At 32.8% G+C, this 26798-nt stretch overlaps 1 protein-coding gene across 26 annotated transcripts in view; it reads left to right on the top strand.

Moving 5' to 3' along the window:
• HDAC9 (histone deacetylase 9) overlaps positions 1-26798 on the top strand; it is a 910581-nt gene that overhangs the window by 509346 nt on the left and 374437 nt on the right. For all 26 annotated transcript variants that reach the window (XM_073009077.1, XM_038004699.2, XM_038004721.2 and 23 more), the window contains one exon: positions 1465-1586. In XM_073009077.1, coding sequence (XP_072865178.1) covers positions 1465-1586 — 122 coding nt within the window. The remainder of the gene's footprint in view (positions 1-1464; positions 1587-26798) is intronic.

The following is a 26798-nucleotide window of genomic DNA, read 5'->3' as shown; positions in this document are numbered from 1 at the left end:
GACTAATAGATAATAGTTTCATTTCTTTCTTAAAAGTGTTTACCAAATGACCATAGAATTTTACACTTACATATTTTTCAATCCCTCACACCATTAAAGATAGAAATAGTACTTGATTACTCTGTTATATTAATACTGTAAGCATCCTGGGAGTTCTGTTTAAAGAGTTAATGTACTTATAAGCCTATTTTATAGGTATCTGCCCTTCTCTACATCCCCAAACAGGTAACAGACAGATACCATAATGTTTTATAAATACTTATGAATGATTTTCATAATTTCTATCATGTATATCTGTTGACATGAAAAACAAATCTCTGAAGAACAATTTCAGATATTCAATCAATATCACAACTTATTTAAAAAGAAACACGATTTTATTACCTAAAACTACACACATTATTTATAGCTAAATCATAATTCAAAATTAAAGTCTGTTCTAAAAAAAGACAGTAGCATTTTTAAATGAGGAACAGCTACATGCAAAGAATTTGTTGGTTAAGTTCATTAGCTGTTCTCTTAGGTAATATTAAGCATAGCTCTCACATGTTACTTGGCAATATTTACCTCGTTTTTATGGAATTGAGCTTCAGTAGAGTCCAACTTCAGATAACCACAAATGATTAATTTATAGAATCTGAGTTTAATACCTTTTATGCCAGTTATAGCTAGATGAAATATCCTTAAACCAATAAAGTCTCTAAAATGTATGCTTTAAACAAATAATAATGGTAGAACAACCATTGTGATGGTAGCACTATGTCCTGTTCGTTGTTTTTGTTACGTATATAATTATAGATATTTATATCTACTATATAGTCAGTGTTCAGTCCTATAAACTATCCTCCAGCAGCACAATTGCATTTCTTAGATTGTATTCACCCAGGAAAAAGAAAACATTTTTAAAAATCGGTTTCATATTAAAGAATATGATTCCCATTCTTTACTACTGAAACTGACACGGAAGTCAGGAGATGGGAGTCCACTGGCAAAATCCTGTCTTTTCAATAAAAAAGGCTACTCCCATGTACTCACATGTACTATCTAGCAATTTTTTAAAATGAAGTCCTTGCATATGTTTACTTTTACCTTGATTGTTTTATACTATTGACTAAAAAGGATTGAGATGATTACTTTTCCCTTAAGATGGCTCTTAAGAGAGCATAGGCAACAATCTCAAATTGTCAAAAGCTCAGACTCTTGATAAATTACTTTAGCGAAGCAAACTTTTCTATGTGACTGTATGACCAAGCACATGGTGGACATCCTTAGGAACCCTGCATCATTCAATAGCATACTGCTACAGTGAACTTGGTTACGTGAGGCTGTGGTTTGTATACACTAAGGAGAAAGAGCATAAACATAGCTCATGAGGCACGTGTATAGCATGCACAGCTGATTATTGCTGACCGACCTGCAGTAAAAACTACTGAGTAAATAGTGAAACTTCCTTCTCTTTTCTAGGGCTGCCCACCACACATCATTGGATCAAAGCTCTCCACCCCTTAGTGGAACGTCTCCATCCTACAAGTATACATTACCAGGAGCACAAGATGCAAAGGATGATTTCCCCCTTCGAAAAACTGGTAAGTTGGTTTAACAAGAACTCTGTTTGCTCTTCTGTAACACACCTGTAAGTTACATTTTGCCACACCTCTAGAAGAAAGTCAAAGGATTTGAATCATAGGTAATATACCTCCCCACTCCTGCCCCCAGCATCAGCAAACATGCTCATAAGCACGTGCACATGCACACACATATCCTACTTATTTCTATATCAGTTGATTCACAACATAATCAAAATACCTCTTTTTCAATTTAAAAGTTCATCGTATTTTAATTTTAGCCAAATTATTTTCTTATTAGGAATAAATAAAAATAAAAAGTTGATACCTCAGAAAACCTAACACTTCTCCATTAGATAGGGCCTCTGTAATATCTTTCATTGACCTGTTTTTCTGCCATACCTCAACCATTTACCACAAAAATTAGAACAATAAAGTTTAATTTTTCTGACAAATATTTTACAAACCTTAAATGTTCATTGTTTTCGTGGTGAAAGCAGTGAAGGCCAAAGCTACCTTCTGAGTAAGTGACGTGCCTAATATCTCATGGATTATAACAGAACTCAGAGTGAAATTATAGCTGATAATCTCATGTAGTTATGTTAACATTTATATAGGGGAAATAGCACAATGAAGCTTTTATGTAGAATTTAGTAAACAGTTCTGTGGCTCTAAGGATTGTGTTTGTTGTTCCATCTTTGTCTCCTTTCTGAGCATTCTGATATATATATATATATATATATATATATATATATATATATATATATATATTTAATGTCTTATATGCTCTTACTGCTGTAATAAATGTTTAAACTTTAACTAGATATATGTATAAATAGCATTTGTGTACATTCTATTCTAAATCTCATGTTGTTTGCCAAATATAGTTATTTAGAGACAGTAGTAAATTTAAAAATGTTTATCTCCACAACTGATCTGAAAAGATATTCATATAAGATAGCTTAGTCTATTGTATTTGACTCAGATCTACTTGAAGAAGTATAGATTTATTTATTTTATATATGAAATCTGCAGAGTGAAAATGATTTCAAATAATTACATTCATTTTCCCAAGCAATTTTGAGTAATTAAAATGAATATAGATTGTAAAAACACATGCCGAAGCTATTTTCTGTCATATCATTTACCTGTAGCATAATGAAGATTTAAAAATAAAATCAATTATGAATTAGAATTTATTATTGGCCATCTAGCATATATTGTAGGCACTAGGAAATGATCTTTAACTATTGCAGAACAACCTGTGGCTTTTTAATTTAAATAACCCAAAGATTTTTGCATTTCTACTAAAAGATGGTAAATATTATAAAATACTTCAGTAGAAGGCTATTCAAAGACAAAGATAATTGAGTTTTATGTATTGCATCAGAATTTCACACTATTATCTATAAATCAGAGTGTCTTATAAATAAACTTCTCTAGGATAAAAGCAAGAAAGCAAAAAGTGAACCTCTATGTTATTTCTAAAACATGAGTATAGTTTATGAAAAGTGATCCATAAAGGGCATGAGTTTTAGAATGTGGGGACTTTGATCTGCAGGCTTGACATTTATTTGTGAGTAGCATGAGTAGGAGCTATTTACTGAGATTATGTAGATACTACCCCAGGTCTTAGGGAAGTGACTGACATTCAAGAGTCCAAGGAGTTACTAAAAGGAAAGAAAAATATGGATTCCCCTTATGGCAGGAGGTTACTGATGAGTGATACAGTTACATTCACAGAGAAAGACTTCTATCCTGCTGAGCGCAGAGCCTTTGAATATATCCTTACCACTGGGAGATTGAAAACTGACTGCAGAACTGATACTGACTTTGAAAAGAAGTGGCATTTGGGAACATTAAGCACCCAGAGAGAAAATCTGATATTTTTAATACTTAAGGAGAAGTACTAAAAACCCATACTTTGTGTCCCACTGTTGCCATGCAAACAGCTTAAGGTTTTTCCTCTGTGAAGAATAAATAACAAGCTGTTAATTTATTCTCATAGATTTTCCCAATTCACAACACAATTTAAAAAGAAATCCTTCTCAGGATATATATGTTACAAACCCTATTTAAATTTGCACAAATATGCAAGATATTTTCTGTGCCTTATTATGTGCTATATAATAATAGTGAAAAATCCCTGGTCTTTTCTAGAGTTATTTTTTCTGTATTTGATCAGTATTTCATGTTTCTTCCTTTTATGTTGAAAATCTGATATTTATGAAGTATCTGGCTGTTGATCTATAAAACTAAACATTTTCAAGCATTGTAGCAATGAAGTTCTTGAACAGCCATTAATACTGTAATATCTCTATAGGGGTTTCAAAATATTCCTTAATTCAATTCCAATTGCCTGTTTAAGAAAAGTAAGATATAATTAAATACAGATGTTTTCTACATTTTATCTAAAATACTTAGAGATGCCCTTCATTAATTACAACATAGGTGGAACACTTTCAGCTTTTATAATCTATTTTGTGTATTCCAATTCCATTGTGAGAAAATTTAGACATATAGTTGCACTAAAAGAATAACACTGAAATGTTGTTAAATAATAATTTTGACTTCAACGTTTATTGTATTTCAGTGACTCAAAAGTCTTTACAATCTAAGTGAACAATAAAATTTTACCATAATAAAACATATGTGATGACTGGGGAAACTGTTTAAGATAGTTTGTGTAAAGCTACATCATACTAAATGAAATCTAGAATAGTGTCATTGATCCTAGAGTGTAAACACCAGCACAGCTACTGTAGAGTGATGCTTTGTTATTAGAGCCAGATTCTAAACCTCTCTTGTCTGCTTGGATTTCACTGAACTCAATCTTAGAGTTAAAAGAAGTTGTTAAATGAGTGTATTCTATCGTTTGATCTATGTATGATACTATTTTAGTTTCTTTTTAAATCTACATCAGCAATATGTATTAGCAAGCAAGATTTATGAGAGTAAAACTGGAATCAGAGTTAGAAAAGTCCTAATGGTCTTACATTGATGGAGGTAGCCCTAGGATGTCCCTTAAGCAGTGAGCACAATCTGAAACCTCTCTTGACCTTTTAGGACCTTCCCCAGACAGTGATAACCCAGGAACAGTTAACTACAGAAACCTCATTTGCCTGCAGAAATCTGACCTTTGTCACGCAAAGTGGACCTTTACTTCCTTCCCCTTAGGAGAATCATAGTTGCTCCTAGAATTTGGGCATTTTAGAAACATGGAATTATATGAAGAGTTGGCTCTAACCATGCCCATTCCAATTCACTTTTCTTTAAAATGTAAGAATGGAGTGTCTTCTCCTCCGGCCCCTGGTTTTGAAGTGGAAAATAACATAATTGTTTTTAATTTTTATATGCATTGCCCACACTTAAAATAGTACTTCCTTCTAGAATTATACATTGTAATTCATTTTGTTCTATAACACAAGGATGTGTTGATATGAAAATTTGGAATATTTTACTAAACTTATACTTCGGCTGAAAATGGTGTCATTGCTGTAGTAGATGACTTTATTGTTTTTATATAGTAAACTGCTAAACTGATGATAAACTATCAAGTAGGGAAAGGAAGTTTTGGAAATAGTACATATTTCCTGGCAGTTTGGAAATGGTACATATTTCTCACAGAGATTCTACATATGTGGTGATTTTGAACTGACCTTCAAAACCATTTGATTGGATTCTGTTCCAGTGAGTGTGTGCATATGTTTCATAAAATATCGTGATAAAAATTTCTAGAAGTTTTATGCTCCATTATATTATTGAGGTTTTACCCAATGAACTTTGCCTTTCTTTGAATATTACAGTCTTTCCATTTAATACTTCTGAACAAAGTGAGTTGGCTGGCTAGATTAACCTCTTAAAGTGCACAAGCCATATAAAGCTTGGCTTGGGCTAATAAGAGACTTTTCCAGCCCCACTGAAATATTTATTTTAATGGTCAGCAACACTAAAATAAGACTCAAAGATGGAAAGAGTCCAAACATAAGTGAAGGTTTTGGAAGGCCAGTATCATTTTCCACACTGAGTAAATTGGAAAGAAGGCAGAGATGAGATATGTAGCTTTGTAAATTGCCTTTTGGTATAGCAGTCAGCAGTTATGTTCTAGTACCTTGATTCAAGTCATTATAATAAAAATTAACACAATAATTATTTTTAATGGTTTAGAATATCTCTTTCTCTCTCTCCCCCTCATTCTGTGTCTTTCAGAATACACTTGTGCATGTGTGCATTGTATACATGAACATTATACACATTTCTGCAAAGATATCATTAAGATGGCTTAGGCTTATAATGATATTTGCTCAAAATCTTATTCAAGATTGACAAACACTGGAGCATTTTATATATCTTAGTACTCTATCTTGGTTACATTGTTTTGACTAAACTTGTTTAAAATTATTGAAATAAACTTCTTTTAATGAATCTTATACTCATTTTCTCAGAATTGAGAGAAGTAATATGGCCATTGTAATTCAGGCTTTGAAGCTACACATACTACTTGAAAATTTGGGTCCTCAATCTTGAGTAATTAATTTAACCTCTCTAGGCCACGATTCCCTCATCTGTCCATTGAGGATAATAATCACACTTGATTTGCACAGTTATTTTTAGGATTCAATTAAATAATGCATGTAAAGCACTTAGGATCATACCTAGGATTTAAGGAGTGCTTACTCTTGACTGTATGTTTGTAGTTGATAAGGAAATTTTATTTATTTCTATTATACCAAAACTAAATCTCTTTTTTGTAGAAGGTCTTTTTAATGTCTTACATTCTTCTACCTTTATTAATAAAACAACTAAACTAAGAAAAAAGTGAGCAATATTTTCTTTTTAAGCTATGGACAACTCGCAAGGCTATTGTCAAAATGAGGGTGAAGTTATTTGTTAATTTTGCATATTCTCTGGCATTTCAGATCTCACTATGGTATTCAAAGAAGCAGCAGGCTGCATGCCTCCTCCCTGAGGAGGGAGGATTGCTTGGCCCAGGAATTTGAGTCCAACCTGGGCAACATAGGGAGACCCTGTCTCTTAAAAATTAAAATAAAAAAGGGAACAGCAGGCTTGTTTTTGTTGTTCATTGTAGGAGGAAGTCTGATTGATGTTCTGTACTCACTAGGGCCAGAGTTTTAATTTCTGCTATTAACTTCATTTTAAAATAAGCAGACTTTAGTTTTAAGAAAAGTTTTATATTTACAGAAAAATCGAACAGATATTGTTGAGTTCCCATATTGTTGCCTCCTCCTAACCCCTAGGTTTCTGCTTTTTAAATATCTTGCATCAATGTGGTACATTTGTTGCAATTAAGGAACAATTATTGATACATTATTGTTAATGCAGTCCATAGTTTATATTAAGGTTTACTCTGTGTTGTAAGATTCTATGAGATTTAACAAATGCATCATATCATGTCATATATTCACCATTACAGAACAATATAGAATAGTTTTACCACCCTAAAAATCTCCTGTGTCCCACCTATTCATCCTTCCCCCACCCAACCTTTGGTAACCGCTAATTTTTTTATTGTCTCTGTAGTTTAGCCTTCTGCAGAATGTCATAAAGCCACAATATGTGGCCTTTTCAAACTGGCTTCTTTTATTTGGCAATATGCATTTAAGATTCTTCCATGTATTTTGGTAGCTTGAAGCATTTTTTGTTACTGAATGGCTGAACCACTGTTTATCCATTTACCTCTTGAAGGACATTTTTGTTGCTTCCAAATTTTGGGGATTATGAATAAGATGCTATAAACATTCATATGCAGTCTTTGTATGGACATGTTTTCAACTCAATGGGATAAATACCTAGGACTGCATTAACTGGATTATATGGTAAGACTTGATGTTAAAAAAAGAACAACAAACAACAAAAAATTGTCAAACTGTCTTCCAAAGTGGCTGTACCATTTTGCGTGCCCACCAGCAATACAACAGAGTTCCTGTTGCTCTGCATACTTGTTAGCACTTTGTATTTTCAGTTTTTTTTCCAATTTTAGCCATTCTAATAGGTATGTAGTGGTTTCTCATCGCAGTTTTAATTTGTAATTCCATAATGAGAAGTGGTGCTGAGCATCTTTTCATATGTCATTTGCTATCTCTATATCATCTTTGGTGATGTCTTTTTAGATATTTTACATTTTTAAAATTGTGTTGTTTTCTTATTGAGATTTAATAATTATTTGTGTATTTTGGGCACAAATTCTTTATTTGCTATTTGTCTTGCAAATATTTTTTCTCAATCAGTGGTTTATCTTTTAATTCTTGTATCATTGTCTTTCACAGAACAGAAGATTCTAATTTTATTAAACATCAGTATTTCCTTTCATGGATCATGCTTTTAGTTTTATATCCAAAAATTTGTTGCCAAACCCAGGGTTAACTAGATTTTTTCCTATGTTTTCTTCTGGAAGTTTTACAATATTTCATTTCTATAATTCAGATCTATAATTCATTTTGAGTTACTTTCAATGAAAAGGATAAGGTCCTTGTCTAGATTCGTTGTTTTGCTTATCGATATCCAATTTTGCTGACAACATTTGTTGAAGAGACTATCATCCTTTCTCCAAAGAATTGTCTTAGCTCCTTTGTCAAAGATCAGTTGACTATATTTGTGTAGGTTTATTTCTGTACTTTCTATTCTATTTCACTTGTCTACTTGTCTATTCTTTTGCCAATACCACACTGTCCTGATTACTGTAACTTCATAGTAATTCTACAAGTAGGGTACTTTTAGTCCTCTTAACTCTTCTTCCATATTGTGTGGGCTATCCTGAGTCTTTTCCCTCTGGGTATAAGCTTTAGAATCTGTTTGTTGATAACCACGAAATAACTTACTGGAATTTTGTTTTGTTTTGTTTTGAGAAAGGGTCTCACTCTGTCTCCCAGGCTGCAGTGCAGTTGTGCAGTCTCCTGGGCTCAAGTGATCTCCCCGCCTCAGCCTCCTGAGTAGCTTGGGAGCATAGGCACATACCAACATGCCTGGCTAATTTTTGTATTTTTTGTAGAGATAGGGTTTTGCTATGTTGACCAAGTTACTTACTGGGATTTTAACTCGGATTATGCTGCATCTAAAGATCAAGTTGAGAATAGTCATCTGAACAATACTGAGTTTTTCTATCCATGAATATGAATAATTCTTTCATTTAGATTTTCTTTGATTTCTTTCATCAAAGTTTTCTAGTTTTTCTCATTTACATCCTCTACATAATTTATTAGATTTATACTTTCCTAATTTTTTTGGTATTAATGTAAATGTTACTGTGTTTTAAATTTCAAATTCAAATAGTTCGTTGCTGGCATGTAGGAAAGCAGTTGACTTTTGTATATTAACTTCCTATCTTGCAAATTGATGTAACAGCTTATTCATTGCCGGAGCTTTTTGTTGTTATTGATTCTTCGGGATTTTCTACATAGACGATGTGATTTGTGGACAAAAACTTTATTTTATTTCTGCATTCCCAATCTGTATGCCTTTTTTTTTTCTTTTTTATGTCTTATTGCACTAGCTAGAACATTCAAAATGATGTTGAGATGTCGAGTAGGAGAAGTAAAAGGGGACATCCTTACCTTGTTCCCAATGTCAGGGGAAAACATTTTGTTTCTCACCATCAAGTGGGATATTAGCTGTAGATTTTGTGTTTGTGTTGTCAAATTCAAGAGTTCCCTCTATTCCTAATTTTCTGAGAGTCCTCACAAATTATGTTGGGTTTTGTCAAGTCCCTTTTCTGTATCAACTGATATAATCATACGATTTTTTTAAAAAGCCATTTGATGTAATGGTTTACATTAGCCAATTTTCAAATAGTGAACCAGCCTCATATACCAGAAAATCCTACTAGCTTGTGTTGTACAACACTTTTTGTACATCATTGGATTTGATTTGCTAGTATTTTGTGGAAGATTTTTAAATATATATTCAGGAGAGATAATTGATCTATGCCTATCTATTCCTATATAATGTCTATATCTGATTTTGGCAGGATGGTAATGCTGTCCTCATAGAATGAGTTAGGAAGTAGTCCTATTTTCTGGAAGAGATTAGAGTATTGATACCATTTACACTTTAAGTATTTGGTAAAATTTACTAGTGAAACCATTTGGACCTGGCGCTTTATTTTTTGGAAGGTTATTAATTATTGATTCATTCTCTTCCATTAGATATAGGCCTATTTAGATTATCTCTTTCTCCACATGTGAGTATTAGTAATTTGTGTTTTTCAAATAATTCATTCATTTGAGTTTTCAAACTTGTTAGTAGAGAGTTATTCATAATATTGCTTTATTATCCTTTTAACATCCACAGCATCAATAGCTATGATATGACCCCTCTTTTATTTCTGATATAAGTTACTGGTTTCTTCTCTCTTATGTCTTTTTTCCTGACAGTCTGACTGTAGTTTCATCAGTTGATCTTTGAAAGGACCAGTTTTTTGTTTTGTTGAGTTTTCTCTATTGATTTCGTGGTTATAATCATTTTGATTTTCCTGTTAATTTTTACTTTTTTTCTGCCTACTTTAAGCTTAGATTGTTATTTTTCCTCTATTTTTTTAAAGTGGAAGCTCAGATTATTCAATTTTTGTCTTTTCTTCTAATATATACACAATGCTATAAATTTGCCTGTAGGCACTGCTTTTACAGCATCCCATAGATTTTGATATGTTGTATTTTCATTTTCATTTAGTTGAAAATATTTTGAAATTTATCCTGAGAGTTCTTCTTTAAGTCATGTTTTTTTTAGAGTTATATTATTTAATCTCTAATTACTTGAGTATTTGCTAGCTGTCTTTCTGCTATTTATTTTAAGCTTTCTGTTATTGATTTCTATTGTGGCCTGAGTATGTACTGCATACACATTCTGTTCCTTTAGATTTGTTGAAGTACATCTTATGCCTCAGAATATATTCTGTTTTGCTCAGAAGTACTAAAGTCTCCAACCATAATAGTTTTGTCTGTTTGTCTTTCCAGTTCTGACATGTTTTGCTTATGTATTTTGATGTGATATTATTAGGAGCATACATATGAAGGATTGTTATATCTTCTTGGAGAACTGACTGTTTTATCAATATGTAACAAACACCCCTTTTCAGTAATCTTCTTTGCTTTGAAATCTGCTCTGTCTGAAATTAATATAGCTTTTCCAACATCCTCTGTTTAGTATGAACATGTTATATCTTTCTCCATTGCTTACTTTTGATGTGTGACTTATATTTAAAGAGGGTTTCTTTTAGGCAATATGTAGTTAGGTCTTGTTTTTTAAATTTACCAACAGCCTCTCTTCGTGTATTGAGGCAATTCACATTTAAAATGATTATTAATATAGTTAGATTAATACCTACAATGTTTGTAACTGTTTTTTTCATTATATTTACTTGTTTTTTAAAAATGTTCACTTCTTTCTCTGACTCCTCTGGTGTTGAGAACCTTATATAATTCAATGCTCTCTACTCTCCAAACATATCAATTGTACCTCTTTTAAAAATATGTTTCAGTGGTTTCTCTAGAGTTTGATAAATACGTTTATAGTGAATTCATGTCCACTTTCAAATAACAGTATACCTCTTTACAGGTAATGCAGGTACCTTATAAAAGTGTATTTCTAATCTCTCCCTTTTATTCTTTATATTGCTGTTATTTATTTCTGTTTTCCAAAAGCTACAATTATCCAGTATTTTGTTCCTATTATTATTGTGCACAGTTAACTATTAGATCAATTGATAATGAAGATAAAAGATTTTCTTTTACTTTCATATGCTCCTTCCTTTATATAGATCTGACTTTCTGACCTATACCCTTTTCCTCCTCACTGAAAAACTTTTAACGTTTCTTGTATGGCAGGCCTACAGGCAATAAAGGTCCTTAGTTTTTATTTGTCCAAGAAAGTGCTTTATTTCTCCTTCTTGTCTGGGATAATTTGTGTTCTTTTTTAAAATTTTTTTGGCAACATTTTGTACTTCACTATACTTTCATTTTTATTCTACAGCTTATGACAGGACATCTGATCTAATTCTTATCCTTGTTGCTCTATAGATAAGGTTTTTTCTTTTTTTCCATGGTTTCTTTGAAGATCTCTTTATCTTTTATCTTCTGCAATTTGAACATGATATGCCGGCATGTTGAGTTTTTGGTATTTATATTACTTCATATTCTCTGAGATTCCTGTATGTATGGATTGGTGTCTGGATTAATTTTGGATAATTCCCAGCCATTATTATGTCAAATATTTATTCTTTCTTTCTTGTTATTTTGCTATTCCCATTAGGAATATGTTATACCTTTTGCAATTTTCTTAGAGTTTTGGGGAATTCTGTTCCATTTAAAAATTTTTTTTTCCTTTCTTTCTAGGAAGTTTCTATTGACATATCTTCAAAGTTATTGATTCCTTCCTTAGCTGTGTCCAGTCTACTGATGAGCTCATTAAGACTTTTTTTATTATTATTTCTACTACTGTGCTTTTGATCTCCAGCATTCTATTTTCAATCTTTCCTAGTTTCCATCTCTCTGTTTACATTATCCATCTGTTGTTGCCAGTTGCCAACTTTCTACTAGAACCCTTAACATATTACTCTTAGCTCCTTTAAGTTCCCTTTCTGTTAATTCCAAAATCTGTGTCATAACTGAGTCTGGTCTGATGTTTGCTTTGTCTCTTCAGATTGTTTTTCTTGCCTTTCAGGATGCTTTATAATTTTTTGTTAAAAGTTTGATGTGATATATTGGACAATATAAATTGAGTAATTTTGGTGTGAGGTTTTATGTTAATCTGGCTGGAGCTGGGCTTTGTTTAGTATCTGTTGTAGTGATAAATGTGAGAGTCTTCAGTTTCCTCTAGTTTCCTTTGATTTTTTTAATTCTCCTATTGCTTTGGGGTTTCCCTAAGAGCTCCTTCTTAAATAGAATTTGTGTCCTGCAGCTCCCTCAGTTTTAATTCACTATTATAATAACAGAACCTGGTTGATGTGGTGGTAAGGTATTGGACAGGAGAAATGTTCTATAACCTTATGACTAAATTTCATTTTTTTAAGTGGGCCTGAGTTTGTGTACTGTGATCCCTTGAACTACTTCTTAGGCTGTTTCCTCCCCTTAAGTAAGATAGGAAAGCTAGAGGAGGCTGAGATTTACTAGTTGCCTTTTCCCTTGGGTCAGATAAGGCTCTATGAAATATTTTCCCTTGGAGAGTAGGCTTTCGTTTATGAATAATCCTTTGTGTGTATTTCAAAATTATTACTTTTTCATTAGACAAGTATTACAAAATGATTACTTTTCTTCCTTTTCCCACTCCTACTCCCTACCTTCACTTAAACAGAAATTTTTTCTTATATATTCACTGAGAGAAACTGGTTGGGTTCCTGGAAGTAAAACCCATGAAAATGTAGTATTCTTCTGAGATGGGGCCCCTGGATTTTTTTTTTTTTTTTTTTTTTTTTAACAGAATTTTGCTCTGTCACCCAGGCTGGAGTGCAGTGGCACGATCTCAGCTCACTGCAAGCTCCACCTCCCGGGTTCATGCTATTCTCCTGCCTCAGCCTCCCGAGTAGCTGGGACTACAGGCGCCCGCCACCACTCCTGGCTAATTTTTTTGTATTTTTAGTAGAGATGGGATTTCACCACGTTAGCCAGGATGGTCTCCATCTCCTGACCTCGTGATCCACCCACCTCGGCCTCCCAAAGTGCTGGGATTACAGGAGTGAGCCACTGCACCCAGCCCCTGGAGTTTTTAACTCTCAAGCTGGTTCACATTCAGCCTCCAGCAATTCATGCCTTCAACAACTCATTAAAGTTACCATTTAAATATTTATTTGTTACTGACTCCAGTGGCTTTTGCTCCCTGTAAGCTGAGCTCAGCTGTGATTTTCTGTATTTTCCTGTTTCTCCAGATTTTAGCATGCAATTTGCCCTGAAACCTTAATTCTCTGATAGATCTAAGAAAATAATCTTAAATTTTATTTTGTTCAGCTTTTTACTTGTGGTGAGGTTGGGAGTGAGGACTCCCCAGTTCTTCACATGTTGAAAATGAAACCAGAAGACTACCACTTACTTTTAAATCTGTAAAGGATTAAAAATACGTTTTAAAACTCAACTTTTTCATTTTTTGAGGTGACAGATTCATATTTGAGCAATATTATTCTTACAAATTAATGATTATATATTTTTTTGAAGATTAGCATCAGTGCCCAGCTTGCTCATGATTAACAAGTCCATGTGCTAAAAACTGAGAGAGAGAAAATTAGGTTGAAATTATTTTATTTTAAGTCACATTTTGTAAGCAAGACTTGGGAATTATGAGGACTTTTTGTCGATTTTTGTGTTACTGTTTTCATAACATTAAACCATTTAGTAAGGTATGAAAATCAAACCAATTTTTAACCCTTATCAAATAAGAAAAATTTAGCTTCTTTTCAAAATAAGATTCACTTTTAAAATAATATTATTTTACTAAGTAATAATTTACTTTTTAATAGTCTTTTTGATGTAATCATTTAGATTATGAAAAGTTAGCAATTTTAAAAGAACATATTTAGTTGATTTTAAGATGCTCACTTTTTAAACAAACATCTGAAATCTGAATTATTCTAATGGATATTTATAGTTTAGCAGTGCTTTCTGGTGGCAGGGAGTTAGTGGTATACAAGGTAATTGTAAATGTTGTAATTGATTAATTACTGTAGTATTTATCCAACAATTAAATGGTCCAGAATACTAAGATTCCTCATGACAAAGAAATAATATAAATTTATAATTTATACTTTTTTATTTTAAAATAACAAACATAGTATAAATCAATAATCCTAAAAATTTTTGATGAAAAAGTTAAGTATGTTAGTTTTGAATCAATGAACAAAATGATTTAAATTTCACAGTTCAATAAGTGAGAAGCTGGTTTCATTGATTGCATATGCAATTTATATGAAAGTAGTTGGGGCTAAGAGCAAGTATCAAATGACAATTGTGTGATAATGAATCAGCCTTGAAAGAACTTCGAAAATGTAACTCAAATATTTTGCTTGCGGAAAAGCTAATGTAGCCTGGAAAGACAAAGCATGGAAAATAATTTCATGGCTTGGCATTAGATGAACAAGGCTGAGAATTCTAGCTTGGCACTGTTGATAGCTGTGTGACCTGCACATAGTGCAGATTTCTCTGAGCCTCAGTTTCTTCAAATGGCAAATATGGAAAAATTTGCCTTCCAGTGTTATTGTAAGCAAAAATATACTGCCCAGCACAGTGCCTGACGTAAGTCTTAGCACATATTGCCAGTATGAATTATTAAGAATAATAGTATAGAATTAATGGTAGGAAATATTAGTAGTAGCCATATAATGTAATTATTGAAGAATTAGAATGACAAAAGGAGACTTAATTTTTAGTCTTAACCCTGTCACTAATACATGACTATGAGCATAGTGCTTCATGATGTTAGATTTCAGTTTTTTCAATTAAGTGCAAATGGACTAAATGATGCCTAAGATTGTATATGAAACTAAGAAGGAGATATATAATTGTGTTTCATAAGGAGGTGTGATAAAAATATATTAATGATTTGAAAAATGTATAAGAAATAAATGACCGTGCTTTTGCACAGTTGTATCCCAAATTAATCATAATTGGTAACTATAGAAAAGTCTAATGACATAGTTTTCACTCCTCATAAAATGCTCATTTAGAACAGGCAGGACATTTTAGATAAGATTGGAATGAGAAATTGGCAAAAAATAATAATTAAGACTTTAAAAGCATTTAGCCATCTGTTGTATAATTATGAGACTGATTGAAAAATGATTCCTAATTTATAATATTCACAACTATTGAACTGAGAACACTGAGGAAATATTTCATGCAAATATACGCATTTGTATGTCTTTAGTCTTACCTAATGAGGTAAATTAAGAGATATAAAATAAATGATGAAACATTTAAGATCGTATTTTCCTTAAATTTTCAGCCTCTAACTCAGTTACTTTAAAATGGAAGTGTTCTTTATGGCAAAGAAATTGGAGAGAGGAGTCGGGGGGGGGACTTGGTGAAGGACTATCTTATTATTCAAAGCAGCACATAATAACAGTTTGTCGTGACATATCCGATTTTTTATCAAGTGACTTTGTTTTACATTATGTCTACCAGCGTCCTCTTTTGTAGAATTATTTGCTTTTTATCCCTTATTTTCATTTTAATATTCATATTGATTCCTCCATTATTTTCCATTTATTCACATGCAAGATAAATTCAAAAGGTATTTTTCATAGAACTTTATTCTGACACTTCCCTTATCTGTATTCTCATATCATTGTAATTTTTGCTATAAAAGCTGGTAATTTTGTTAATTATGAGATATTAAATTTTATAATGTTGTTTTTATCCTGTTCATCCCAATTAGATGATAAAAATGTCTATAAAGATAATGCTTGTGACATCTTCCTTCTTTATTTGACAAACCACACTTTGTGCTGGGCCTAGACATAAATATTAAATAAACCAGAATAAGTAAAAAAAAGATTTCTGACATTAAGGAGCTTACAGTCTTCACAGTGAGGCACATATAATAAGTTCTTAATAGGTTGACTGATACTTTATTTAATGCAGCAGTTGAACAGTTGAACCACCTTACTTCTTGAGGAACTACTATTTCATATTTTCAGATTATAGGCATTCTTGAATGAAAGCAAAATTCAAGCCACCCAAGGAATATAGCTGGGAAAAGGCATTAAGATGTTACTTTTTTTTTTAAGTTGTAAGCCTTCAGTATCTTTATTTCTAAATGGGTATTTTGATGTCATTATATATATTTTAAAGTAGGTAACACAGAAGTAATGAAGAGAAATTCTTGGAGAGAATGTATTAGCCTATTGTAGCTGTACATATGTGGTTCTTTGAAAATAGCATAGACCAGCACTGCCAAATATAATTTGATGGAAGAGTTCTATATTGGCATTGTTCAATTCAGTAGCCACTAGCTGCATGTTGCCACTTGAAATTGAACACTTGAAATGTGGCTAGTATGACTTAGGAGCTAAATTTGTGTTAACTAATTTGTTAGCTCATAACTAATTTTGTAAACTAATTCATCTGAATTTAAGTTTAAAATGCCACCTGTGTCTAGTGACTATCATGTAGTACAGCACAAGTATACACAAGACAAGCACATGTGTGGCATAAGCATCATGATGAAACCCTTCCAGTGTCCAAGACAGAGTTCACTAACCAGTCACAGCAAACTCTTCCCTCTGAGTTTGAACACAAGCCTTAGTAAAAGCATTCTAAGTCACATCACCTAAAGAAGATATAATGTCTAAACAGACTTGTATTTTCAGAACTCATTAATTTTTAAGAAGCAAGAACCAAATACAAATTAGTTTGCTTTAAAAAGTGGGAGGTGTTTGGAGGGAGTCATTTAAATGAATTTTCCTATTGTCCAGGTGCTTAGATAATGTTATTAATTCAGTGTGTTTAAACTTTGTTATTAGAAGTGTGAGTTCCAGTCTTGCCTTTTCTGGGCTTTATGTGCAGTAATGCTCCCTCCAAATTCTGACAACGATAACCCAGAGCAAGCCTAGGCTCGCCTCTTCACAGTTTAACAACAATGGCAAAAACAAGCACTCTTTCCCTGGTCATTCTGATAAATTCCCAGGATCATCTCATTTGAACAGCTTATCTCACTTGCCCTTACAGAAGTTTAGATGGAGTTTGCAGTTTACCTCTCAAATAACCTGGACTGAGAGCAAAACCCTAACCAGCATTCATCCATCTAATGGGCAGCTTTGATGTGTAAAATTTTCTGTTTATAGAGTTTTGTGTGGATTTTCACAAATGCACTTGGCCTTTCCTCAGTGGACTTTTCAAATCTAAATTGTCTACCCTTTCTTCAAAAGCCATTTTAAGCACTTCAACTCAAAGGAAACTTTTCCCAGTCCTCTATGTTTTCTGCCCCAAAACAGTGATGTTGAAATCTTACAGTTTGGTTCCTTAATTTGCCTTTGCTGCTATTCTGTTCCCATGTACACATTGCGCCTCCATAATAATCAAGTTTACTCAGAAACAGGATTTGTGTTTTATTTTGGGGGCCTCAACAGTGCAGATAATATATATTCTTTCCTGTTACATTCTTTCCTGTTTATTTTAAAACTGCTGCTAACAACACAATAGAGTCATGTCAAATCCTTCATTTTTGAAACATTATAATAGGTGATCATGTAAGATTTATGAGATGAATGCTGTATTTTTCAGAGAAATGCATTGAGACCTTTGTAATGTAAATCATGTTTAGAGAATAAAGAATGTAATAGCAAGAAGAGCATAATAATTTATTACATGGTAATGATGTTTTACGTGCTTTAGACACCACACTGTGTTTTTCCATAGTAAAACACTGATAAGGGAGCAGCAAATTACTTTGGGGTATTATTTGGTCAGGAATAAATAAGTAGTCAATGGATTCTAGATCACAACTAGCAAGAATAATATACATTTGTTCAATAATAATTTTGAAGAAAATTAATGTTAACAGACTTATATAGTAGAATAGATAACTTTGGTCACTATGTGCTAGATCCATTTTAGGCATCTTACCTATATCTTATTAACGCCATACAATAATCCTAGAAGTAGATATTGTTATTTCTCACCAGTTTCATAGATGAGAGAACACAGAGAGGTTTACTAACTTTCCTCAGTTCTCATTTTCTTTATTATGGCAGTATGTACAATGCCAGGTTTGAGGACAGCGAGTTTTATTTCAGAATCTAGTCTCTTAACCCTTACCACCTATTGTTTGAACAAGAATAAGTTATATGTATTATCATTGAAAATGGCAATTTTGCTAAAATTAAAATACCATGTTGCATCTATTCTAATAAAAGTAGTGACTTATAACAATTTAGGTTGTGTCATTTCTAAGTTAACTTCAGTCCAATGATGAATAAAGTTCAAAATCCTTTTAGAAATAGCATGTTTGGTATATTCTTTTAAAAACAATGATGAGAGATATTTTCAATGGAAAACAAATTATTTAAAACCAAAGATTGATGTTTTCTTCCTGCATCTAAATATTTAACAAGTTTTTCAAATAATAAACTATTTCAAAAGTCAAATCTATTTCAAGTTGGGCTTTCCAAATATGTTTGCCATAAACAAACTTTCAGAACGAATTTGCTGATTATCGACAGAATTCTGAGAAATTGTAAATGTGATAGTAGTGCCAAAATGTGTTAATTTGCTAATTCTATAAAGGAAAATACTATTTTTCAAATCTCCTAGATTTCTTAAGGAAGATAGATAGACTTATAGGCCCATAAATAATAGACATACTTTAATTATATGTGTTTAAATATTCCATATAGAGGCTATTACAAATTATCATTCATTTGTAGTACAGTTAAAAGAAAAAAAGAATATGTCTCCAGTTTTTATGAAATGTTTTTTAAAGACACATCGATTGTGTTTGCCATTACCACTACATATACATATGTAGAAAATCATTTCCCTTTGAATTTATTACTAGGATAATATTTATCTTTTTTAAGAATTAATATACTTATTGTTATTACAGTGATGTTATGAGTCCTCTAGAAGTGAAAGATGACTGTCAGATAGAGAGGGAATGGGGAAGGGCAGAGGATATGCATATTAATATTAGAGAATTAGAGAACTGAGAAGTCTCACTGAGGACTCCAGGGTAGGAAAAGATGAGTAGACACAGAATTCAGTGATGAAGAACTCTGTGATACAGAAGGCAGGAAGTGGAATAAAATGTTGGCTATTTCATAAATAAGCATTGGAAACATCTTAATTCCTTTCTCTTGTTTAAAATAAATAAATTAGATAATTAATTTATTTAGAGGTGGTATTGAGTAAATCCTAGAGATGAATGACATGAGACCACAGGAAAATATTTAACCAGAAAGAGAATGGAGAAGCTGCCACATGAAGAAAGACCATGACTGTTAAGGTCTCATCTCTTTTTTAAGGGGCAGATACTAAGAGGAGAATGTGAAAGACAAAAATCAGGAAGTTTATGTTCATAGAAAGTTTTTGAGTTTTAAAACTAGATATGTTAAAGTTTGAAACTTTAGGCTGACTAGCAGGAAATAATTTTTAAATTTCGTTGGAAGAAATTATATTAAAGTGTATAGTCTAAGAAGTTGTACATGTTTATAATGAGATATATAAATATACCTAATAATTAGATATATTTAAATATTATTTTATATATATTAAATATATAAAGTAATTATAATTATTATAATAGACTTAATATATATCTTTATATATAAATATAATAGATATATTTATAATAGACTGAATACAGTCAGTCTGTTACTTCATAGAATAAAGATTAGAAGGGACTGAATATATTGGGAAGAACAGTCTATTAGTTTTGTCATTTTTTTTTTAGAGTTTCATTAGCAATCTTCACAGCAATCTTCTAATTCAAGCTGTTCCAAAGAAGGAGGTCGTTTTCAAAGTTGTCCCTTTTAATTTTGGGAAATGAGACAGGAGAGAAGAAAAAGGAGGAGAGCAAATTTTTACTCAGCACTTAACACTGGGCTGGAAGGTGTGGTCATTCTGAGCACATAGAGTAGATTAAGGGACATTTTTGCTTTCCAGGAGCTCAGAGTCTGATTTTAAGAGATTTTTCTCAACCACCCCTAATGTAAGCATCTTCTGAATTTTATAATGCTTACACTCAAAATCTATCCCTCTCCTAAACAATGAATTAGAAAGAAACGAAAATTCATTGAAATTTACTGCTATGTGTTGTGGCTATAATTTTTTTCTTTTTCCTTTTGTTGTCAAACTGTGAGCCTATTTTATCATTACCTATATGATTGAGTTTAGAATAACTTTTATTGAGCATTTATTCTAAAGTAGTTATTATGCTAGGTTATGATGTTATAGAAATGTGTATCATCTGATTCAGCTTTTGGTCTCTTCTAAATCAGTGTTCTGAAACAATACCAGGGACTCCCAAATCCTGAAATCAGTACATTTTTCTCAGGCTTCCTTTTTCTCTGTGACTTTTGACCCCATTGTCCAACCCATGCTCCTTAAAATTTTAACCTCATGGGCTGCCCTTTCATTCATCTGCTTTACCTCTCTATTTTCACCACCACATCCTTTAAATATGAAGCTCGTGAAACCTGAGGTTCCTAAAGCTGCATTGTCTCTTCTGTTGTTTTAACTTTTCTATTTGAATTGTCACCATCTTAAAGACTTTGATCCTACTTGTTATTAATACTAACCAGTAGTCGTTTCTGATGGTAGGGTTTAACCCAGCTTTCTCATCTATAAAATGAAAAGGTTGATCAGGACTGCCTTCATTCTTTTCCTCTAAGTTCTTATATTTGGGATCTAACTCCACATCTCTGAACTTCAACCCTTCCATAGACTTCAGGCTAACATTTCCAAGATATCTTGCAACTATTTAAATGTAACAGATTTGCAAGTTGACCTTTCAATCCTCCACAACTCAAGACTTCCTACTCCTGAGTTTCTCAATTCTGCCAGTGCCTCTCTCCCAAACATGCAAACTTGACTTTTGGGTTCAGTTCTATCTCTGTCGTCTTCTCTGTTCTTTTGTCCACTCTATCACCAAATTATGTCTTTTCCCCCACCTACTTTTTCTCCTTTTTAAAGTAGGAAACATCTTTTCAGATGTATTTTTTTTTTCTTCCATAATGCCTAGTGTAAACCTTACACAGATTAAGTGCTTGGTAAATATTTGTTAAATGGAGTCTCTCTTCTTCTCTTCTTGTCTGATGCTTAGTACTTGTTAAGAAATGGTAAATCATAATTAAAGCCAACAAAATGTGAATCAGAGCAACATTCTCCTTTTCTTCAACCCATCTTAAGTACAACATTTTTTCTACCCATCATAAGGACAACATTTAAACCATCTGAAATAGAATAAACTGGTTAGAAAAATAGTGTTGTTCTTTGAGCCCCTCCAGAATCTGAATTCAGTGAAAATCTGTTCAAACCATAATTCTAATTAAAGGTTTTAGCTGCCAAATAATATGTTCTGGTTAAAGCCAAGTTAGTATTATGGAGTGTTTCATGAATAACAGCACAAGCTTTAAACTTGCTGTTGATTTTCTCATGGGAAACTCAAGTAAAGGAGAATGATACCTCCCTGTTGACTTTAACTTTTAGAAATGCAAAGCATGCTGAAATTGTACATAATTCTCTTCTAAAGAAAAGGAAATAGCATTTCAATGGTTTTCCTCAGTGTCTTACTGAGTTATGGTGGGGCACAATTATGTCTGTTAAATTGATTTACCAGATGGAAGGTTACATTTTATATTCAGCTGATTAAGTTGTAACAGACTGGAATTGTATCTCGTACTATAAAGGTCATATATAAAATTAAAAAATATTTTCCTTAACTATTTTGAAGCAGTTAAAAGGTTTAAACTTGTTCCCCCTCCTCTTTTACTTACATTAAACTAAAAATGAAGTTGTTCTTAGAAATAGGCCTATCACAGAGTTAGTATTTGGCTTAATAATATCTCAAATGGAATCTATAAAACAACAGCAACAAAAAAAGGGAAATATTTCCACTCAAGTTTTGGAAATTGCTTATCTTGGCCATTTAATGTATTCTTAGTATTTTATGGTTAAATTAAATAATCCTTTATATATTTATACCCTATAGAACTTTTACAGAAAGATTTAAAAGAAATAAGTTATACCTTTTGTCTTTTTTTCTCTTTTGGATCTTTTGCAAATAAACAAATACATTAATAAAACCTTTACCATAGAAAATTAAATGTGGCAAAGTGCTAAGTATTAAGTAAATTGTTGTCCTGGCATTTTTGCTATGTGATCATATAGCATTAATACTACTCTTTAATATCCTACTACATTACCTAAAAATAATGCATTAAAAATACAGCCCAGTAAAATCTGATCTAGTCAGAACCAGTATTTCAGAATATTCAGACTTCTAAAATAGCACCAATCTTGGAATTCATTCAACTACTGTATTATTTTCCTGTGGATGCTATAACAAATTACCACAAACTTAGTTGGCCTAAACCTATCTATATTTATTATTTTACAATGCTGGAGGTCAGATGTCCAAAATGGCTTTGACTGGGCTTAAATCAAGGCATCACCCTGGCGTGTTCCCTTCTGGGGACTCTGGGAGCGAATGCCTTTCCTTATTTCTTCTGGCTTCCAGAGGCTGCCTGCAAGCTGTAGCTGTGGGCCCTCCCATCCTCATGGCCACTAGGACCAACCAAGCCCTTCCCAAATGGCATTGCACTGACACTCCTCTGCCTCTCTATTCCTTATTTTTTAAGGACCCCTTGGATAATCCAAGTTAATCTTCTTTAAATCAGTTGATTGGCAACCTTAAATCCATCTGTAACTTTAATTTCCCTTTACCACCTAATGTGATATATTCACAAATTCTGGGGAATAGAACATGGACATCTTTGGAGTGGGGCATTATTGTGCCTACCCCAACTGCTTAGAGTTTTTGTTAAGATGATGTTTTCTACAGTGTACTTTGACTTACTACCTCTTTACCATTTTATGTGAAATTTGTTTGAGATGCCTTTATCCAGACAGTCATCCAGAGAAAGTTGACTACATAGAAGGTGTGTAACTCATAATCTGTCTAGAAAAGGATTTCGGGGAAGCCTGAATGAATCTAGAGGTGAAAATTTGCCTTTTATATCCATTCAAAATAGGTAATAGTGTTTCCTTATAAATATATATTATAAGGAAAATTTATGATATAGTCCAGTAAAGTTATAAATGCTATTGAAGTAGAATTGAATTACCAAGAACTTTCCAAAACCATAAAGGTTGTCTAAAGGTTATACAATCAAAACTTGCAAAGTGAAATTAATAATAACAGATGCCCAGGTAACTTGGAAGGTTCTGAAACAGGAAAAGAGCAAGAAGCAAGGTGGTATTTGAACTGGGAAGAGGACAGTCTCCTGTTGGCCAGAAGTTAGTGCTGACCTCTTGTCAGTGATGCTACCGATCCATGGTACCTGAATGTATCTGAGGGGCTGTGAAGAGTTGAATAGACTTAGAGGTTACACCTAAAGACTTGAAATTATATTGCGAGAGATAACAATTATTAGTAACAGTAATTAGACACTTAAAAAATGTGTGTGCATCTCTTTATTAAGCTGGACAATGTGATTCCCTAAAGAAATAAATAGAACCATGTTCTGTCCAGAAATCTCAGAACCACACCAGGCTCCTAGTTCTCCTTCATTTCTTCCAATACTAACTCCTGTTATTGCTTGCTGGTAAGTCTTCCCTTTCTTATCATGCCTACTGTTATAGTTCATTCCCTACTTTGTTCAGTCTCCATTCCAGTTATTAACCACTGATTCCATCATACTCCTGTCCAGTCAATCCTTTGAATTTCTAAAGTTTAAATCTAGTCTTCCTACCCTCTAAAAGAGCCATTTACTGCCTCTTCTGTTATATACAAGGCTCCTTCATCACAAGCAGGATCTCTCTCTCCTCATTCCCTCTCTGACCTCTCTCAACTTTCCCCACTCCATGACCTCATACCCCTCTGCCCTAGCAGTACTGAAAAAATTGAAATCCCATGAACAAATCTTTCCATTTCCCATTCACACAAGCCATTCGCATCTGGTTTTCCAAATGCTCCTTACTCTTCTTAAAGTGCCCTCTTGAATAGCTTATACTCATCTTTGAATGGTCAGATGATATATATTTTCTCTCTGTTAAGCTATACCTGGTACCTTCCTAACCACCAGGCCACCCCAAATAGTCACTTCATAATTTATGCCAAATGTATATGCCCAAATATGCCCAGGCATATCTCTGTGCATATATCTCTGTATCAAAATTACATTGTACTCAGTTGAGGAATCTTTGAGGACAATATCTATAGCCTATTTATTATTGTATCCCCAGCATCTTCAGAGAGCTCATAATTGTCACAGAATAAATGTCTCTTATATGAGTAAATGAATATATGCACTAAAATAGGAACTAATATGCATTTATTTAGGTATTTAAAATTCTAGAAGTTATTTTGCTAAATAATTTTTAAGAATTTACTTTGCAATAACATTTTAGAGGTAAGAGACTAACTGCTTCTGGATGACTGTAACTGGGTAAATCAGAAGAAAACAAGGAAACAAAATTGTTCATGTTAGCAAATCTTATAGTTGTTATAGTCTTTTAAATATTATTTTATTTTAATTCTTGTGGAATGAAATGACCTGCTGGAGGATGATTTTGCAATTTTATGGGAATCAGCTAAAAATTTTCAGATAAACATCAGAGAAAAAAATCTAAAGTAATATATTTGAAGAAGACAATTGTATGGCATTTCAAATTAGACAGTGATTTATTATACTTATTGTAGTCAATGTATTCCATTTAGTACTTCTGAACTCTTTAAGGTCACGAATGGCTATGATTGTCCACATTTGCAGGCAAGAAAATCGAGGTGCAGAGCCATAAATAATACTTTACTCCGATGTTACAGTGGTAGAGTCAAGACTGGAAAACAACTCCAGACTCTTAGGAGGGTAACAAGATGAGGTTCATGCTTAGAGAACGAATAAGTACAGTAAAGTTTAGGTTTATGATGACACCCAGGATATTATCAGGGGATAGATATTACTTTTCTGGACCATGAAATCCTGACCTATAATGTTTTCTGTGAATAATTCCATGCTGTTTCCGTGTGTGTCCCTATCAAGCACTGGGCTGCACCCTAAATAGATCTCACCTACTAAAATGGCCCCACTGTCTCATGCAGGCAGTTCACATCTATGTGTACACGTGTAGCTGTCTTATGAACTGTCTGGGTAGGAGGGACGTTAAAATGTTTTATATCCACAATAGAATTACTTTTCATGCCATTTCTATTTGAAATGGCATATAAAAGATATATCTAGTACAGGATTTTGTGTATCTATATATATATGTGTGTGTATATGTATGTAAACTTTGGAATTAGTTTATTACAGCAAGATTCATAGCAGAATAATTATACAGAATTTTAGCGTGAAAAGGACTTGTTTTTAAGAAAAAATATATACTCTATGAATTGAGATTTTCCGCAAAGTAGCATGTTACTTGTGAAATACTAATTCAGAAGTATACTTTATAATAAAACTTTGGGATTCAGGTAGAAAAGAAAATTTGTTTAGAAAGTAGATTGAAGACTGAAACATGTTTATAATCTAGTTCGATTTATTGAAATGATAATTCAAAATGATGCTAGATAGATTTTTAAATTTGTTTCAGGTAAATAAAATATATTTGAAAAATTAAAGCATAAAAAGGAGTTAGCATATGAAGGCATTCTGGCCTGTATGAGATATGGATTTCCTTGACTCCAAAATGTAGTATTTGTGATGCTTGCCAGAAAAGAGAAATTCCTTCTGCATTCCACATATGATCTATAAGACCTCTTGCCATAACATTCAGCATCAAGAAATTCTTAGAAATTAGGGTAGTTGAGGTTCATCTAGTTCTCTTCTCAACAATATTTGAAACTCAGCGTTTTAATGTAAGTTTCCTTCATGCTTGGATGTATGCAGGCATGTATTATTCATTCAGTAACTGTTTATGGAGACCCATTGAGCCTATGTTCTTGCTAAGTACTGGAAATAGACACAAAATCAATGATTACATTATATTTCTGCTAAGCATCGAGGGCTGGAGCCATACTGCAGTGTTTTGAGGTTAGGAAGTGGTAGTGGCAAGTATAGGCTAGTTCTTTAACTTGACTATGAAAGTGCAATCACAGGAAGTAGCTAATAAGATCTATGTGTTTTGGGGCTTATTTTTATTTGAATGGGAAATATTTGAGCATGTCTACATTCTGAGAAGGAGCCGGTAGGGAGAGGGAATTTGAAGATACATGTTGAATAAGCTCTATGAGTGTCTCATAGATTAGCTAAAATGTGCTTGATATTTATTTTTGAAGTTTTATTTTTTATGTAGTATTCTTTCCCTCACCAGCATATTTAATCTCCATTCTTTGAATTTGTGGGCACTGTGCCATTGGACGTGGTTATTTCCTCTGCATAGAACTGTACTTCTCCCACCTTTACCTGTCAACATCTCACCGAGCCCCGGAGGATCCTCTTTCAAAGCAAACCAATCTCTGCCTTTCAGCCACAACACTCTGCTTATACCTATCACGTGGCACTGATCCCAGTTAGTATATTATTCATTCTTGAGACCATAAGTACTTAGGAGGAAAAGGCTCTGTCTTTTCTCTGGG

The sequence above is a fragment of the Chlorocebus sabaeus genome, chromosome 21, assembly GCF_047675955.1.
Source record: "Chlorocebus sabaeus isolate Y175 chromosome 21, mChlSab1.0.hap1, whole genome shotgun sequence".
NCBI lineage: Eukaryota > Metazoa > Chordata > Mammalia > Primates > Cercopithecidae > Chlorocebus > Chlorocebus sabaeus.
This window is presented reverse-complemented; position numbering and strand designations above follow the sequence as displayed.